The following is a 20341-nucleotide window of genomic DNA, read 5'->3' as shown; positions in this document are numbered from 1 at the left end:
ATATTACTAATGAACAATTTGGTTGATATCAAGTCATTTTACTAAACTTAGTCAGACAAAAATTGCCAAGCAAGATCAGTCTTAAACTCCACTTAATTCAAAATGCTGCTTTGATCAGTGTTTAGTACCCACTGCTTCAGAGGCAAGTCAAAGAAACATCACAGAGGCAAGTCAAAGAAACATCACAGAGGCAAGTCAAAGAAACATCAAAATAAGCTAATGAGGATTAGCCTGGCCAATTTATGGAAAAAAATTTAAAATGCTTATTTTATGAAAGTCAAACTGAACTCCATTTTAAGCACGCTATTTTAAACTGTTTTTATAATGTCGTATGTGCCTTACATTATTTCTGCTTCATTTTACGTATTAATAGAAACAACAATAAGGTCACTGGTTTAAAACCTATATGCACTTATACCAGCATAACTATGGAATATCCTGACCAAAGACTAGTTACAGTGGTGTAGCTGAGCACTGAACCTGACCTATGTCCTTTACACAATATTGATTATAGAACCGTAATATTTTCCCTGTAGGCCACATGTTACATTTGGTAAATTTATAGGTTAAACGTGAATTGATAAACAGTCTTGGATTAGGAAGAAAAAAGTCTGAATTGTGCTAATGAATAGAAAATACACTACTTTAAAGCTGCGAAAAATTGAGAAAGATGAAAGGCATGCAAGTATAATGAGACTTTGTATAATGAACTGTTGAGGTAGGTTATCCTATCTGCTCTCTTAATCCACGTTCTACTTTTTTGCTTTTTTTTTGTTTTTTTTAAATAAAGTTCAGCCTGTTTATTTAGTAAAAAGTGTTCATGTGCAACTGTGAGGCTAAAATGCTTAAACAAACCAACCTCCACCTGTAGTTACCTAAAATCAACCAGTATCAAGGCAGTTAGCTGTGTAACCTCACCAATCATATATAAAAGAAAATACTTTATTTCTAACCTCTGCTGCCAGTTGCTGAAGACAAGGTGATGCAATAGGATGTAAAGTTGAGTTGCCTCTGACTGGATTATGGAGACTAATGTAAGCCACAACATTTCTCTGAAGAACTCTCTTGAGATCCTACAACACAAGCAAAGCAACGGTTATTACTATGTGTGGTTATAATTAAGATTTGTTTTATTGTTTCAGTTCCTTTAAAAGGAAAAATTGCACCCTATGTTTTGTCTTCTGTGGCTTGCTGAGTATTACTTAATAATTCTTCTTACAATATGCTGTTAAGATCTTCAAAGGGTATCTTAGCGTTACTTCTCTCTGTAGCAGAAGTTATAATTCCATTTCACACATCATCTCAATGAAATACAAACAGGCCTAGAAGGAATTAAAAATGACTACACTTGTAAAGCCCCAAAATGAAAACATTGCATACTGTGAAACAACGTGAAGGCCTTTTAAACTGATGCCTGACAGAAGACAAACTTCAAAAGCAATCATTATCAACAGTTAAAAGTACTTGAATTTTTAGAGTCCAAATTCAGATGTGAATTGCATAACTTCCTCAGTGGTGTCATTTTATTATGTTTTAAACCAGGGAAATAGCATGTATGAACTCTTTCAATTCTTATCTTTGTTAAAAAAGATCACCTTTGCCTTCTTAGTAATGAGTTACTCTTTGCGTGAAGTGGCTCTTTATATGTAACAGAAGAGGTGTAACGCAATTACATCTGATGTAAAGCTGATTTGAAGTGGAACTGAATAAATTTCGCTTCCAGTCTGGATTTTTTCAGTTTGACTTTTTCACCCCCGCTTGTTTTTGAAGAATAATCATGTTGGAAGTATGAAACTTAGAAAACAGCATCTGTGCTTCTCACAAATGATAAAAATTAACTTTTCACTTTATCTACTGTTTTAATTCAGCAGCCATGAACCTCTCTGTTAGCTACTCCTTTTTAATTGATCAATTAATATATAATCATATGTGATCAACAGTACTATGATAAGGTATTTTCTTTCATTGGGATGATTTCTATTCTGTTGACACTAACAGCCCAAAGAATTGTCTGTGTCAGATTGAATCTAACTCCTAAGCACAAATATGTGGTAAGTGAATCAGAACCAACCACAGAGACACTGAAATGTTTATGTAATTAATATAAACCATGGTATGGTTCTCTTCCTTCATTCAATTTTTTCATGATTTGGTTTTCTCCACAGTAAGCCTATCAATAACAAATTTGTAATTGTTGAACCTCCAAGAAGGAGAAAATGCCCTCTAAGCTATTCCAGATTTTAAGTCTTTTCCTCTACTCGGACTATGTCCTCTCTTACAGTCCTCTGCTGAATTAGCAAGAGGAAGCAGCTCATAAGAGATGCTGTACATAACCACCCTGCAACCTTCACAGCTATAAGAACAACTTACCACCCCATTATCACACATCATCTGTTCCACAGAAACTGCCTCTATAGATGTTTTCACTGCATTTGTTATGGTAACGAGAGTATACACAGAGTTGTCAGGGACCAGTTAATGAATGGTTCTATATATAAGCACTGTTCCATACCGTTTTCATGTTTGTTTCAACAAATGTCATCATTATTACAATACTTATTCCTAAAATTATTTTACCTCTGCCCATTCATATGAACCAATGTTCCCAAACGATGTCCCTCCCCATGAGCAGAAAACAATGGTCCGGTCAGGTTTCCAGCCTCTCTTAGCTTTCCACATCAAGGCTTCTATAAATGCAGTAATGACAGCAGTGCTACTGGCCCATGCTTGTCCATCATAGCTATTCAGACCGTTGTGATGACTACCAATGATGACATACCTGTCTGAAATGTGGAGAAAAAGAAAAGGGAATATTATTTGTCATGGAACTAACATTAAAAGAATTACAAAAATAAAGGATGAATTGTATTAGTAGTCTGTAATATCATTAATGGAAATAAATGCTGTCAACAAAAGTTTATATGATCATGTGCAAGACAACTTTATGATATAAATACATAAAGCTGAATACTACTTAAAAAAATATTAATAAATTGACATGGATACTTCCCTAACTTAAACCCTGTGCCCTCCCCTTCACTGTTTGCTTATTATTCTCTCTTCTCATAAATTTTATTTGCTTTTATAGCAGGGACATTTGTCATACAGATAATGTAATAAAGTTCCATGCTCATGTTAGTGTTACAAAAACACACAAACGACAATTGGGAAACACTGTCTTCAATATACAATAAATGTTCAAAAAACAAAACAAAAGGTATGGTAGTATAATGAGAAACAGAGAAAATACACAAAGTTTTAGTACTCCCTCACCTGGAAGATTGTGTTCAGTGCTCACCACCCTACCTCAAAAAAGACATTGTAGAAACAGCAGTTGAAGCAGGTAACCAGAATGGTTAGAAATCAGGACTTAGACTTCCATGTAAGGAGACACTGAAAAGACCTGGACTGCAGGTTTAGAGAGGAGACATGACAGAGGGATAAAAATAATGAATGATACAGAAAAGTTAAGTCAGACCTATCAACTTTGGTGACATTGGAAGAAAGTGTTCTATAAAATGAAAAGCAAGAGGTATCGACCTGAAATAAGAAAATATGTATAGTTAACCAGAATAATTTTCTACCAAAAGATAAATTTTAGGGAAATATTGTAGAAAAATTTAGAAAAGGTTTAGTCCATAAGTCATTAAACAAGATTAAAAAAAAAAATCTTTCAGAGACACTAAACGAAATCTTCAATTTTCAAGACATAATACATAATCTGAAACTTACTGACTATTGTAAAGAACCTTCTTTTATTCCATAAAGATGATGTGGTATTAAACAACTGAACCACTGGTCTGGCCAACATGCGTCAAGAAGTCTACACAAGGTTACACTGAATGACTTATTCAGCTATTAGATTTGCTGCGTGAGGTCAATTCACAACAGAATCCTCTGAAGGATTCCTTACTGGGTGTCTTTGATATTTAACAAAGCCTCTTTATGAAGTCCAGATGTAGCGTTGTTAAAGGTGTTCTTTCCATATTTCAGTACACTGACAGAAATAGAAGAGTAGTTATAAAGCGATGTCAGAACCACGACAATCTTTGGGTGTCATCAGTACTCCAAAGACTGCAAAGTGTGTTTGGTTTTTCTGTTAGTATGCTTACTTTAGCCAAACAGATTCATTCTTCACTGTTGCCAGTATGCTGGAATGTAGCAGGATATATATGTGGTAAAATGCCCACTTCCTATAGTGCTTATAAAATTAAATATATAATCCTCAGGCATATTTTTGCAGAGACTACTGCCTATAAACGTTTTTTAACCGGACACAACATACTTTGATTATAAAACTGTTCTTTATCAAACTGGACTTTTACCAGTTTTATTCAATATCATACATGGCAATATTGTTTTATATGGGATCAAAAATGCTTTAAAAACAAATCTGCTATGTAGCTACAACACGTTTTCAATCGACTGCTTGGGGAGGGTGCACACGCATGAGTGTGCATATAGTTTTGAAAATTTGCTTCTAACAGTTGCTCAGATGACAATTTCATCTGGTGAGATGGTTGATAAAATTTACACCTTGTGAGCCAAACAGAAATCTGAGTGTACATAATAATTCAATGTAACAAAATACAATCTCACTAATATAATCAGATATTGCATCATAACAAAATTAATCGCAGGTTGAACTGATAGTGAGAAGTCACAGGATCTGAAACTCAAGCGATGTTAGGAATCCAGAACACGAATGGAGAGAAGCCCTTCCAGGCGGTTAGAGGAAGTGCCACTAAAGCATGGTGGCAAAAGGGAGTCAAAAGAGACCTTCTGAAACATAGTAGAGGACATGGTGGAGAAGAAAGGTATAAGCAGCAACCTATTGTAGGAGACTCCAGCTGAAGGTACAGGGGTAAAAGATAACAGCTAATGGCTCTTTTGAAGTTCTTCATCTTTGCACACCTCTCCCTCTTGAATGCACATAAAATCACCCCAAAGCAGATGACTACAGTAAAAGCATAGGAGAAAGGATGGTCATGCTTAGAGAGGCAGAAGCATCCCTTTCATAATCATTTGCTAAAGCAAGTAGAAAAACAGAGATCGCATGATAAGGAAAAAGAGAAAGAAAGGACTACGCGTGGAGAAAAAGTATCCATCAGATACTCCTGAAAGTGAGCTGGATAGTGTTCATAGCAGGGATGGGCTGGACAATGAGCATTTATCATAAAAAAAATTCTTTATGCTATATTCTCATCTTATAACTCCATTTTTAACCTTGTTCCACAGAGCTACAAAACCAACAGTATGTTTTGCAGGTTTTTAAAAGGCTATCTCAACCATCACATTTCTCTTGCTCCTGAATCTTTTAAGCTCTTTGTTGAATTTCAGATGCTCTGCTTCTTTGTTATGCCTCACATCAAATATCAAAGATCACCATCAAGTGTGTGTGTTGGAGGCAGGGCCTTTTCACACACACACACACACACACACACACACAAATCCACCTTAGGTGAAACTCTACAGTCATTCGATAAGCTACACTGAAAATATACTTGATTTTCTGCATTCCCAGGAACATCAAGGAGAGTAGTTCAGGTGTATGAAACAAGTAAAAAGTCATCAAAATGTCAAAGAACAAATGCTGTTAGAATATTGAATATTCTAACAGTTGAGAAGGCATGGCTACAGTATCAAGCAGGAAAAGTAAAGAAACAACTGAAGGTTTAATGTTGATTCTGAATAAATGTTGGCCAAGTGCATTACGTGCTTAATTTATGTCTACATCAGAAGCCAGTTGTTACAGTCCTTACTCAGCAAGATGTTTATGGGAGTAATTGTAGGCATCTGAATAGTCCTACTGACTTCACTTCATTATATATCCTTAAAATTAACCATATACTGATGTACCTTTAAAAAGCAGCATCTTAACAAGACTGCAATAAAAAGATGAAAGATTCAGGTATGGAGAAGATAAAGAATTTATTAAATATAAGTTGATGCATGCTTTTTATTTTTTGCCTTGCTTCTGTTTCACAATTCAAGAGACAGAGTATGTCTAAACATGGCAGTTGCTACCTTTCAAATTCTGTGACAGCTATTTGCAAAACATTAGCAATAGTAAAGACTGGAAACTTCTAATTCTTGCAGTAAATTAAATCCTTTATTGAAATTAAATCCATTGTGCTAATTGTTTTCTATCTTGTTTTTTTTTAAAAAAAATTGTTCTGGTGAAAGGTGCAGCATTGAGCACACAAAGAAGCTCGGTCATTATTTCACTAACATGGATAAACTGAAAGCTTCTCCGTACTCTTCATTCCATCATTTAAAATATGGAGTGACTGGCTCACCTCCTAAGAAGGCATAGCAAAATATGAAAATTTTCTTCTGAAGCTAATAGCTGAGTCCTAATCAAGGTAACTGTGATGATGGTTTTGATGATGAGGCTATCTGCCCATTAGGAATTGGACTGGGCCACCAATACTTTGCAGTATGTCAGTAAAGATTAATCATTGACAGTGTTCATCTATGTTGCAGGAACCCTTAAACTTTTAGGCAAATTCACCTGCAGACAAAGTAAACTCAAGATGCTTTTGATTCCTATGATGTCCTGATTATCATATTTACTACACACAGCATCAGATCAGAGAGAAGATTTGTGTTTTAAGCCACAATTGACCTTAAGATCTTCTTGTTTAATTCTCAAACAGAATAGTAAAGATTTCTAAAATTGTACAGAACTAGCTTAAGGTACGGCTGTAACACAAAATAAGGCTGCAGATCTTCAAATTTGGTTAAGAACTTAATCACAGATGTTTGTACACTATAATCACATTCAATATTAGATTCTTAACTAAGCCAGAGATCATGTTACACCTTGGTTTCAGTAAGACATTTCAGTTAGGCAGGGGTATTGTGGATTTGAATCATACAGAGTTTTATGCTCATATTTATAAAACAAACCCCCCGAACTCATCATCCCATTTTTTCTGAAGGAGGTCCTGTAATAAGGAAAGCCATACCCTCCCTGCAAATATAATTCTGTGCATGTTTTTTATTTGTTACATATATATTTTTATGTATTACAAAATTATTACAAAATTATAACAATGCCTTTTCTGAAGTCATACAGACAGGTCACATACTAATTCAAATCATGCCATACAGCACTTTCTATTATTAAAGCCACCAGCATAGTCACTTGGTATAAAAATACAATTATCATCTATGGTCCAAGTACAATTCCTGCTTGCTGTATAATATATGCCCATTTTAACTATAACATCCCCTTGAGCCCATTCTCTAATTCTTATGGTCTGTCTCACCATAAATCAAATCACAAAATCTCTGCAACAAAGACTCTTTTTTCCTCTATTTTAGTACATTACATAGCAAAACAGAAACCTGATCCCAGCTATGACTCCCAGCTATCATGAAATAACTAATCAACACAAATGACAAAGGGCTACTTACCAGGAAATACAGTTCCTTTTAAATATCCAATAACATTAGAAATTGTCTTGTATGTTGCGACTGACTGAATATTCAGACTGATTATTTTTTTCTCTGTTAAAAGATTAAAAAAAAAAAAAAAAAAAGAGGAAGAAAACTAAGAACATGTTAAGCTGCTGTTTAACCAGCCAAGAAATCTATAGGCCACAGAAAAACTCCTTACACATTGAATAAATAAATAAATAAATAAAATTATACTGGAGAAGAACCAGAGATTAAAACATGAAATAACATCACATTATTTTCTTACTCCCATTTTAGTAGTGGGGATTAAAACCTGGAATCTGAGAAGCAAGCTCTGCTTCTGCAGCTAAATGATCATTCAATTCACCCAATACATGCTGACAGAATACAACAGTTAAAAAAGAAAAAAAAGAAAAGAAAAAAAAGAAAAGAAAAAAATGAAAAGGCAGATTTACACACTGTTATGGTAACAAAATTTGTCTTAATCTTCATAGATTTACCTAGCCTAAATGCTCACCCAGGCAACCTTTCAATGGCATTCAAAAATTTATGTCTGGTTTACATTACACTCGTCTTCTGGAAAACGCTATGCTGACTCTGATGGGAAAACTGCACCTCGGCATCACTAACCACTGTGCCAGCACAGCATTTGGTGGTGATACACTTGTGCACTCATGCCAACAGAAGAGACCTTTTATGGGCTTAGCTGGTATCAAAAGAGGAAATGGTATAATTACAGAGGCAGAAAAACTTCAAAAAACTGCCGATATACGAGGGACCTGCCAATATAGCTACGCCAGTTGAGACTGTAGCACAGCATAAAGACAGAGGAACGTCAATGTCTGAGAATAGTTTAAAAAACTAACTGCCCTTTGCTGAGAATTACTGCCACGCTCTCTGTCCCCCAGATGGGGCACGCTAACCACACTAACTCTCCTGCAGTTTGTGGCAATGCAAACAAAACATCTAATTACCGGGAGATGCAGATACCTTTAAAATGTTTCGCCTGCATTATAATAGATTGTATTAACATTCATCTTAGCTGAAAGGTCATAACTTCGATCTAAGGAGTGAAATGTCTCAAACAGCTCTAACTTAAATGCTAGCAATTGTCTGCCAATAACCCCTGTGTCATCCTAGACTCTTCTGGGAGGTTCTTACACCCACACAGGATTGTGCCACCCCTGTGACAGACCTGTGTTTAAAACTGTAATTGAGCCAGAGTCCCTTCAATGTCCATATCCCAGCTGCCACAGACCAGAATCACAACATTGCGTGGATCGCTCTGTTCCCTGTCGCCCAGGCTCTCATCCTCCCGCTGCTGTATTCCTAACAATTTGTTTCCAGGCTTTGTTTCCTAAGACAGGAGGAATTCTGAAGTGGGGAGTGTACTGCAACATGTAAAGTAAAAACAATGCATCTCTATCCTAATGTTCTTCAGGGTTCATTTGCTAGTACTTCAGCTGATAAATTTACTTTACAATTCTATTAAAACAAAATTCTGTATATTTTCATTCACTATTCTTCATTGATTTTTGGAACAAGCATAACAACAGCCAGAATCTTTCTTTAAAAAAAAATGTAGGTCACTATCCAACAGTTCTTACTCTACTTTTTACTCAGACAAAACCATCTCTGCTATCAATAGATACGTTCTCTATGTGAGTACTGTTTTTTTTTTATAAACCAGAGTGCAACAGTAAAGAATATGTGAATTGAGCACAGTTCATTAAAAATACATCACATTGCACTCTTTGCAATAACCTACATAGCAACTTTAATATTTTGATCTGTCATGCATACATCGGGGTTCAAGTCCTAATTAACTTTGTTCTGATGCATGTTACTCTAAATTTTATTAACATCATGTGATGATGAATTGTTTGTTCTCCAGAAGTTCAGATAGTCCAGAATTTTATCAAAATATTTAATTTTTAAAGTAATTAATCCAAAGGGGTCCCAGCACTGTTACTTATGATTTTTTTTAATCTTTTTGAAAAATTCAAAAACAGTTCATGGTATCCATGAGTATTTTAAATTTCCCCTATAGTATGCAAATTACTTCAAGATCCAGTTTCATCCATACAATCCTTCTAGGGCCAACTTACTTACTCAGCCTTAGATATGGCATGCTTCCTTAGGCCCCATTTCAGCAAAGAGCAAGATAAATCCTTTTGAAGACAACTGACTTAACTTTGCTCTTCACGTTTTTCCTTAACGAGCATCAGCCATCCAGTCTTCAACTGACAATAAAACAGTAGCTTTTTTTTCTGGCAATACATATATTCTGGAATCAGATATTCAAGTTAATATAATACGGTAGCACACTTAAAGTGACTTAGGCTTAAAGGCTTAGTACACCAGATGAAAAGGCTGAAAGTGCTCTCTTTAGTATATACAGCAGAAGTGAAATTTAATCCCCTTTTAAACAGTTCTGACAACAAATCTTGCTTCTCAATGCTGTACTTTAAAGGTCTTGACAACTTTCTCTCTTTTTTCCCGCATTCTCTGGAAACCTATGAAGAGAATTAAGCTTAACAGCACTCAAGATACACTTCAAGCATATATACACCAAAAGCCACTTCTGAAGTAGAAAAATGGAAAAAGATTTGTTTTGTCAGTATTTCTGATTTATTTATTTCCTGATCTGAAACCTATAAATTGTCTCATAGCTAATAACTACTTGCCCCTCTCACAATTGCTTAGCTACTTTTCAAAATGCTTGGTTATTTCTTGCTCATTTGATTGGGAACTCTACAACTTAAGAAGAGGCAAAATTACTACCTGTGGCCAAAGAAATGAGTTAAGCGTCATTCCTTTTTTCACTTTCAACCTTACCCCAAGCTCATAACAATGTGGAGAAGTGACAGAGTTTGAGTCTGATTTTCAAGCGTGTTGGTAAAATAATCAAATACTGCTCGTACTAAACAGCTATAATTAGTCTGTCTGAGCGCTCCTTTGAGTACTGGGCTTTAAAAAGCATCTTTAGGAACCTGGGTTTGAAAACTGAACTTCCTTATGCAAGATTTTTGCTACAAATACATGGAAATCTCCCCACGTGCACACTTAACTCAAGCACAGAAGCATCAAAAACTAACTGAACTCATGCATTTGCAGAACATAGTCCCTAGACTGTAAAAAGAGAAGTTACTCGGAAGAAAGCAAAGACAAACTATGTGGAATAAACTTCAGGAATAAGGACTCAAAGGAGTAACTCAGTCTTTCACGTGTATATAATTCCTGTTGAAATCAGCACAACCTGAATAAAAAGGCGTCAATTTTAAATCACAATTAAAGTAAATCTTTCAATCATCATCACACATTCATAGCTAAATTATTTTAGGGTGCACTAATTCAACTGGAGTAGTCAGGATAAAATTACCTCACGTTTCTTGTTCCTGTCATTGAAAAGCCTTATGACAAGCTCTAATAACGCAACTGCTAACTTTCAAGCATGTGCTACCAAGCTTCTCAGACACCACTATAGGCAAAAAAATTGTTTAATAAGGAAAGCTACAATTTTATACAGTTATCTTACCTGAGGCTTTAAAATAAATTTAAATCCCACAAAACATGATGGAACAGGAAGAACTGACTGTACTCCATTTAGAAACATCACAAACTACTTGCATATAAAGGGTAATCAAATATATTACAGATTTCTTATCTTGTATTGGTGATACTATAACAAATAATACAGACTGGTACACAGTATTTGCAATATGTGGTTACTTATGCCAATATAATAAGTATACATTAAAAGCCATATATAACAGCAGATTTTACCATAATTTGAAAATAATCCTTCACTTTCTAGAGAAACTTACTGAGAAAAAATCCAAACTAATGCCATATCAAGCTGTTTAGTTTATGGGCTTTTGAAACCTTACTTAACTGCAAAAAATGTATCTTCCTTAGTGCTCAGTGTTACATAAGTCATTTTGAGTGATCTACTTCATATTTTAAATCAGTTTTCAAGTAATTCAGACATATATTCTCAAAATAATAAAATGCAAATGTTCTAAGCATTTATGTAGGATATAACTTTCATACCAAAATAATACATGCAACATAACTTAAACACATTAAAAAAAAAGAACTTGTAAAAACAGGACGTGATTGATAATTTATATAAGTTATCTTTGGAAAAAAACCTCAATTATACCTTGTGCAACACTCAAAATGCATATGCAAAAATCAACACTGAAGCTATGACAATATATAGAATTCTTGAATTATAAAATTATTTGTGTACAAATATGTCAAAACTCACAAATCAATATTTCTGCAACAGAAAGTCTTTGTTTTATATAAGCAACACACCACCGAGACTCAGTCTTTTTTTTTCAAATCTGATATTCCTTTTTTCTCTACTAGATTTTGATACATCAACCAACTATATTGTCTACTAACAATATATCTTGTTTTTATATGGATATTCATAAGCCCTGAGTCCTCAAGCCCAGTCTTGGTCTGAAGAGCTTCATGAGTAATTTTTTTCTTATTCGATCAAATTTTCTGATCTAGAGAGAGAAATCCAAAAATAAATCTACTCAAGTGAAAGTTTTTGAAAATAAATGATGTCTAGAACAAAGTTCTTTAAGGAGGCTCTAAATTGAGATGGCTTAATGTGAAACAGAATAGATGTGTCACACTCAATATCAAAGACAGTTACAAATTTTGAGAATGGTTTGTATTTTATAGCTGAATTCCACAATCTCACACTATTTTGCACGGAGATTCTTTTCCAGCGATTGTTCATGCCGCTGCTTTATAAGCAATCAAATCCTAAGCATTACACAGCAAAGTAAGGACACAGAACAGAAACATAAAAAAGTATCTTGTTCAGTTATAATTTCTGTTAGAGGAAGCCTTGAAAGCTTCAGGTAGGAGTAGAGAGGTAAATTATATATATATATAAAAAAAGCTTCATGCAGTTTAAGCTTAATTGTTTCCACGTATTTCTATTTAACAATGAGAACAGAATTTAAAGCGATCACAAACTGAAAGTCCAAGAGTATAACTGTTTCTGTTTCAATATACAGTATGTCTATATTCCATCTGCTTCCCTATTTTAAATATACTACTTTGAAACAGCAGCAGGTAGTATCTGGAGAAAATCACTGCATTTCTACTGCTAAGTACAATGAATATCTATTTGGTCGACGTGGTAACTTACATTGACACACTACATTCTAGCATTTTTCTCTATTTGTTTTCTTGGATTGATATTCATAGTGCAAATCTTTACACCTAGAAATTATGGGATTCTCTGCATACTGATATAATTGAATGATGGCACAGTTAGAGTTTATAGAATATGGTATTCTTCTTTTGGTCTGACAAGTAGGGAAGCTATGAAGGAGAAACACATGATAGCATCACAAGGCTGCAACCTAATACCTCATGTGAGAATGTATCTTTTATCTTTTTATGCCCTTTTTCCCACAGAAAGGACGACAGGCTTGATTTGCACTAGGGTGCAGCACCTGGCAGAGAACTTCATTTGTCTTGGACCATGATCATATTATATGGAAACTAAAGGCATCTTCGAGTTATGCCTTCAGTACGATTAATGATGCAAATTTCACAATATCGGAGTTGACTATAAAACTATAATGACCATCTGACATGTAGAACTGCATAAAGCGGAATAAAATAGGTACTCAGAGTGTTTCAATAATTCTTAGCTATTTATGTTAGCCAGAAACCTCTTCAGTTGGACTCAGAGACTTCTAGTTATCTGTTCCACTCTAGGTTTTTGATAGTGGGTATGGATTTGTTCAAAGCCTACAACAAAGCTTTGCAATCCAGTCCTTTAAAATGATTCAGTATTAATCAGTGTCTGTAATTTGTAGGCTAAAAAAGGTTACAGAAGATCAAACTCAAACGCTTCTACCAAAAATAAAAGTATTTTGATCTGAGTGCATTCTACTGGCTTTATTTATTCACTCTACTGGCTTTATTTATTCACATACTGTTTGATATTACTGAAGTTATTTAAACTACTGGTGCTTTGGTTTTACCATTTTATAGATTAAGATATAAATAAATGAATCTACTTCACAGTGAAGGGTATTAAGAAATAGTATCTTCTGTATATGTTAACTATACTGATATTCTCTGAAATAATACACTCCCCATTTTTTTGGTTGATCCAGATGGAGAGAGACATAGGGCTGGATTTATGTCAGGCTGCTAGAGAAACAACATATCATTGTTAAAATCAAACATTTACTTCTACTTTTTGTTTCCTATCTTTTAAAAGCTATTTATCCATGTGAACACATTTCCTCTTAAACCATGCTATCTTGTTTTACCCAAGAGCTTTTGGTAGAATCTCCGCTGAGAACCTTTCCAGTAATATCAACTTGATATCCCTGTTTACAAGTCTGATAACTCAAATTTGAGACGACAGTTCAATCCCTGAAAAATATACATCTTTTTCCCTATATCTCATAAGGCAACCAAACATACTGAAGCATGCAAACTGATCTGTGAAATCCTCAGGTCTACCCTTCTGCCATTCACATGTGGAGATCACTAGTGAAATCCTAGTCTTTTATCTCCACTAACGTGAAGCAGTGAGTATGAAAACTCATACTTAAAGCCAAAGAGGAAAATTAAACACCTGTCTCTAATACTTCTAAGGATTCCTCCATTAACCTACAAGACTTTTCTGTTCAACACCAAAATATAGGGCCAGAAGTAAAGAAAAAGCACCTTGTAAACGAAACTGCACCAGACAGAATTACTTTAAATACTCAAGAGATTCACTGGGATGAACTGCAAATGACTGAAATCTGCCAACTGGCAGATAACTGAACAAACAAGAACCAAGGAAGTTTACTGCAGCACAGCAGTACTTCTTCATTTATGTTGATAAGAATGTTTTGGTTTTATGGCAAACTTCATTACTTTCTAGCAAATATGCTGTATATATTTGTAAAAAAATAAAAGCTTCAGAAGTATATGGCTTCTCTATAACACTTTATTCTTAAATTTTTTACCAATTGCCCATTTTTGGCAAACGTTCAAAGCAGCACAGAATTGCAAATTAATGAGGATTAATAAGGATGCACCATAATAAACAAAAAGCAACTCGGTTTCTACAACTGACTTTAATTCCCACTATTTACTTGTAGGTTTTAAGTAATTGATGTGTCTCAGATGTTCATCTCCATATCCTCCCACTCCCTCTGTCATATTATGCCTCTTGAAAACTGCAAGGCTAAGGAAAAAAAGAGGCAATGTGAGAAAACTATATATAAATGTTTAATCATTACTGATGAATCTGCTGTTCAGCTTTTTGAAACATACTGATGAGAAAATGATGATCATTTTATTCTAACAAATTTTAAGCCAACCAATCATCTGAATTGCTCATTCATCTCTTTTGACAGTTAAGTGATGAGTTCTATGTCAGAAGTGAAATATCTCTCAAGCTTCTCCAAATCAACTGGAAGGCCTCAAATTCAGCCTTTGCTGTTTTGATACACACTGCTCTGATCAGCATAATCTCTTTAGCTATTATTACATTGTTATGTAAGATTTCTTATCACAAGACCAGTCTTTTATCTCTTCCATTAAGGCTGATTCTGAATGCTTCAGCACACTATATGCTTCAGCACACCAAAAGTATATCAAAGCACAATATAGCATAATGCATTCCAAAATTATGCAAGACTTGTTATTGTATACACTCCTTGCTACACAAAGTAAGAGTAAAAAAAAAAAAAATCCCACCAGGGAACTGCACTTAAGCAGCTTTGCATGACACCAGATACAAGCTGTTGTATTCACCCAGAATATGGAGGACATGGATAGACTCTTCCTAGCCTGTGAGCATCATAGTGTCTTTCTTTCCAGATATCACCCCACACACAGAATTCCTGTCATCTCAGGGAAATAAATCAGAAATGCTACAACCATTACATAAAAAGCAGAATAAGGTACCCTTTAGATTCTGCCCTTCAATCTCCAAAGAAAGTTTTTTGAGAACCAGATTCAGCACAGCTTTTTCTCATTCTAAAGTGAGTGTTGTTTGCCAGTCCAAATTCATGTTTTCCTTTCAGCATTTTAGCTGTTGAAAATTCTCACAATATTAGCAAGCTTCACACATCCTACCTGGAATGGTTAGGCATTTCTCCCTTCCAAAAAGGCCCTTTTCCCCTTTAATAGACTTTATCTACTGGTTTTGGGGAAGATCAGTTCTCATTAAAGTATCCAGTCAACCATGAATGGAGAGCAATAGTCATTCTTAAACTCAACAGCTTAAGCCATGAAGCACAGGATCTTACTGCTTTTCTTTTTAGTATGTAGAACACAAATGCTAACACAAGTCATAAAATTAATCAACCTTTTTTATGACTTCCTTTATTGTATTCCTAATCCACATTAACTTTCCAAAAGCAATAAACAAGTGATACAAGCACATACATGATATTACAATGGTTGCCCTTAAAACGCACTTCAAATTTGCTTTTACTATTACCATCATTGTACTTAGCAAAGCAAATAGTGTGCTAACTTAATCTGCCTTCACCCCTCCAAAACCATTGCTTCAAATAGATTAATTAAAACAGTCAAAATAATAAAAGATACAGTTTGTTCTGTGTTTTACTGGTGAAAGATAGGCTAGTACAAAATACAAATCAAGGCAGCATTACTGTTTATACACACATCTCTTCTGGAAAGTGACCCGAAAGGTGTTCTTTCCTTCCTCATAACACTGTGCAGTATCTTTGCTGGAAGATTACACTCTCACATTTTTTCCAAATCAATATGAAGTTTGTTTGAGCTATAACGTATGACTTTGCTAAGGGTCTTATCTCTGAAGAGATACTCTGAATGCATTCTTTTTTTACACGTAGCCCTACTCAAGGCATTTTGTTCTACTTTTTTTGTTATCACAATGAAACCTTTTGCTGGTGAAACTGGGAGGAAAAGGTGCCTGACAGACATCAATGCATTGTTTATCCTCTAGCAAATAGTTACAAATTAAACAACACAGAAATGCACATCATAATTTAGAACAACAGAATATATTCTGCCAGAGGCAGAAAGAAGAAAAAGAGCATAACTTTAAAACTGCTACTGGTGCCTTAATGTTTCAAGCACATTCTTAGTACTCCAACAAGGCCTAACAAACTGCTGCAGCACTAACATCATCCCTAGTGCTGATGAATAAAGACAGTGGGACTTTTTTTTTTAGTCAGAAACAAGAATTAGAGCTTAATACCTTGTACTGAGACTTCTTACTCCAGATATTGATTTACATTTGATGAATGCTGGCAAATGAAATCATTTTTGAAACTAAATGTTAGAAGTAACAAGAGTTAGGTTGCTAAAGAGCGAATGCCCATTTTTTTTTTAATGACTATTCTGTAGTACCTCTACTTCTGCAGTATAGCTTTGTTTTTGTTTTTTTGAAAAAACTCAACTCTCTTCTAGCAGATTTTTGGAACATAACTTTTAAGTTTCACACGGTCACTTCTAAAAAGCTGCTAAACAAAACATACCCATAACACTCATAATTGGCTAAACCTCTTAATTATATACCATTACAAGGAACATATTTAGAGTATTTGAAGGATTTCATAATTAGGAGAAAAAGATATTTAAAAAAGTACTACCTGTGGCTGGCAGTTCAAGGGGGATACACCTATCTTTTCTGTTGCCGTCCTCAGGTAAGGAAATAAGTTTTTTGACAAGCACTGCAGAAACTGGTTGCACTAACAGCGTCGTGAGGTTCGATCGATTTCGTCGGTAGATTCCATCTTAAATAACAGAAAATGAACAGCAATTTAGTAAATAAAACCTAGGAAAATTTATCTTCTGCATAAGGCTTAAACCACCCAAAAAAGCACATGTCTAACAAACCTTACAAAATCTAGTTTAGATTAGCAGCCATTCCTTCACACTTAACTTAATGAAGAAAAAAAAAATCCCTTTAACAACCACAAAATTACACATATATAGTACAGTATCCAGGAGAATAGTTCCACGAGACAAAACTGTTGAAGAGTCCAAGCAGACATTATACTGCACGCAACTGCAAAACAAAAACTGGAGACTGTATATGGTTAAAGGAATCACCGAAAAACAGAATTACTCATCAGCAACAAATTTCAAACTCAGGTATGAACTGAACATAGCATTACAGGGAAAAGTGGACATTTAAAACAGACTGAAATCCAGCGCAAGTGTTTGTCTGCACTGAACGATGTCAGTATTGATAAGGCTGCTTGTTCTGCTGAGAACACAAAAATGTTTTATTAGTATAAAAATTGTGCTACTTAGCACTAACACAGTTTAAGGGGCAGGCTATCACACAAACTGAAGCTTTTGTGAGAACTCTGGGAAGAAACACACCAAGGAGGATGCACCAAGGAGGATTGGTGACATACTGACAACTTGATAAGACATACCCTTCCTTGCATATACCCAGGAGCCTGGAAACATGAATACCTTCCTCTTTAAGGCATATATATTCAAAGTGGATCTCAGTTCAGCTAAGTTGTCTATGATTTATTTTATAAATGAAGGGATATCTTTTGCGATGGATGGTTGAAGGCTCAACTGAAGGAGTTCTGGAATAAGAGCTTACTGAACAGTTAGTTGCATGTAGAGTGGGGGAAGGTACAGATCAGAAACCATCAGTTCTTCAATGACATGTTCAAAACCTTAAGAAGGAAGAGCACAAACCTCATTGTATCAAAAGATTCATTCATATTTTAAAATCTCCCTCTAGCTGAGAAAAGGAAACAGACTTTTCATACACATGACTTTCCAGGATTTAAGTAGGGGAAGGGTTCTGATGAGATACAATACATTCTGTGAGACCAACTTACAGACCTGGAAGAAGATAAACTCTGGACACAGAAATGCTCTGAAGCACTTCATGACAAAATACTTATCTGTTTTTCCCAACTCTTTCAGCTAGCCTAACAAAGGCACCACCTCTTTCCAGGGAAATCAAGAATACTCCTGCGAGACTAAAAGCCCACTGTGAAAAAGAGAGAAGGTTCAGAGCATGGGACAGAAAGCAGCCCTAAAACAATCTGCAAAACCCCTGAAAGCCTTTCAGTATGCCTGCCCATCCTGAATTATTTGCAAACTTCCAGCTAGAATTCAGAACGCAAGGACTGTCTGAGAAATCTGCTAAACGAAAACCACGTTTTCTGTGGATACTGAGTTCCTTACAGCCAGGAGGCATCCTTTTCATTCTTTGACCTACAATCACAAGGTAAAGAAGCTAAGAGAAATCAGCAGCACATATATCCTAATAAATTTCTAAAACATTACTAGCAGGGATGTTGTTACTGAACTACATTCTATAAAATCCACATGCATCCTCCCCTCTTCTACTTTTTGTGCTAGCAACTCCAGAGTTGTTATAGGATGCTCTTAATCATAAGACAAAAATCAGCCAAGGCTATAACATTTAATTATGGAAAAAAAAACCCTGTTGCTCATCTTTAATGCACAGCAAAAATACTCTGTATTCACTTTTTAAAATGTGATAAATTTATAAACGGAAAGTGAAACTGGTTCAAAAAGTCTTAGTTTAGGAAAAGAGTTTTCTTGGCAAAGCTGAAGAGGGTTGAAAAAGTCCTCAAAGTTGTTACTACACAGCAGATCATTTTGTCAAACTTTGAGAGCCTGTTTCTGGAAACAAAATGAATTCTGTAATGTCCATCAGAAGCTTGTAGCTGAGACATTATTTTCTGTCTAGTGTTTGTCAGTGTGCATACTATATTACAAGAGCAATGAAGCTCAAAGCATTGCAAATGAAAAACATCTATCCTTTCTCCATTTAACCGCAACTTGAGCTGCATACCTGAAGAAACTGTGAAAGATACACCTTCAGGAACAATGTAAATGGGAAAACCTCACATATTACAATGGTTCACCTCACAGTGTAACGTGCAGTTGCAATATAGAAAGGGCAATTATATCATCTGGAAGAAAAACTTTCTGATTGTAAGGATACTTGAATACTGAAAGCGCTGACTTAGGTGGTAGGCAAATCTCTTCAACTGAAGTCTTTCTAAAGGATAGACTAGACAATCATCTGTCAGTAATGACACTGACAGCGCTGAACCTTTCCTTGAAGATGATTAGATCACCTCTTGATGTCTTTTCCAATCCTGTTTTCTATGATTCTCTAATAACTGAACTTTCTGAACTATTTAATAGAAAAGCAGTGCTGGAATTATTATTTAAAAATTGCTTTAAGAAAAAATGCAGAAGTTACTTTCCCTTTGCCAGCCACTTCTTCAGTTGCCACAAGTGCACCTCGTTTTTACAAGTAATATGAGGAAAGCTATCTGCATCAGGATCAGGAGATAGAAGGTAAATATCCAAGACCAATTTCCCCCATAAAATACAATTCACACTGGAAAAAAATTTGAGAATTCCAGGGCTACTACTTTAAGCCCAATCTTTCTATTCCTTCCCCCCCCCCCAAAAAAAAAAAAAAAAAATTAATGAGTTTGGTCCTATACCATGCACAAAACACAGTGTAGCCTAACTTCATTAAAAAACATACATTGGAAGAACTTTGCCAGGTTCTTTTTAGCTGCTGCACCACCAGATGCCAGCCTCCTTGGAGAATATAGCACTTTCAGATTCTGTGAGCTCAAAAAATGCTTTGGAAATAATATAAATTTGGGTTTTTGTTTGAATTTTAATTTTATAGCATCAAAATCTTCCAAGAAACTGAATCCCTTCCTCTGTGCAATTTTAACAATCCAAAAGCGCCAACAATCCAGGTTTAAAACCAGCATTAATTTAAGAAAGACTCTAGAGAACATACTGGAGTACAGGAAGAAGAAAAATATGCTCCTTAAGTTAATTTTGGGAGCATGACAAGAGAGAATTTTTAGAAAGCTTCTGAAATACAAAGTGAGGA

At 35.1% G+C, this 20341-nt stretch overlaps 1 protein-coding gene across 12 annotated transcripts in view; it reads right to left on the bottom strand.

The window, feature by feature from the left end:
- NAALADL2 (N-acetylated alpha-linked acidic dipeptidase like 2) overlaps positions 1-20341 on the bottom strand; it is a 531897-nt gene that overhangs the window by 142767 nt on the left and 368789 nt on the right. For 11 of the 12 annotated variants that reach the window (XM_064516623.1, XM_064516624.1, XM_064516622.1 and 8 more), the window contains 4 exons: positions 17061-17204; positions 7423-7515; positions 2578-2783; positions 954-1073 (listed from right to left, as the gene is read on the bottom strand). In XM_064516623.1, the coding sequence (XP_064372693.1) occupies positions 954-1073; positions 2578-2783; positions 7423-7515; positions 17061-17204 (563 nt within the window). The remainder of the gene's footprint in view (positions 1-953; positions 1074-2577; positions 2784-7422; positions 7516-17060; positions 17205-20341) is intronic. The other variant, XM_064516621.1, reaches the window with a different exon arrangement.

Source organism: Dromaius novaehollandiae, chromosome 9 (genome assembly GCF_036370855.1).
Source record: "Dromaius novaehollandiae isolate bDroNov1 chromosome 9, bDroNov1.hap1, whole genome shotgun sequence".
In the NCBI taxonomy this organism is placed as follows: domain Eukaryota; kingdom Metazoa; phylum Chordata; class Aves; order Casuariiformes; family Dromaiidae; genus Dromaius; species Dromaius novaehollandiae.
The sequence above is the reverse complement of the archived record's forward strand: the minus strand, read 5'-3'. Positions and strand labels throughout refer to the sequence as shown.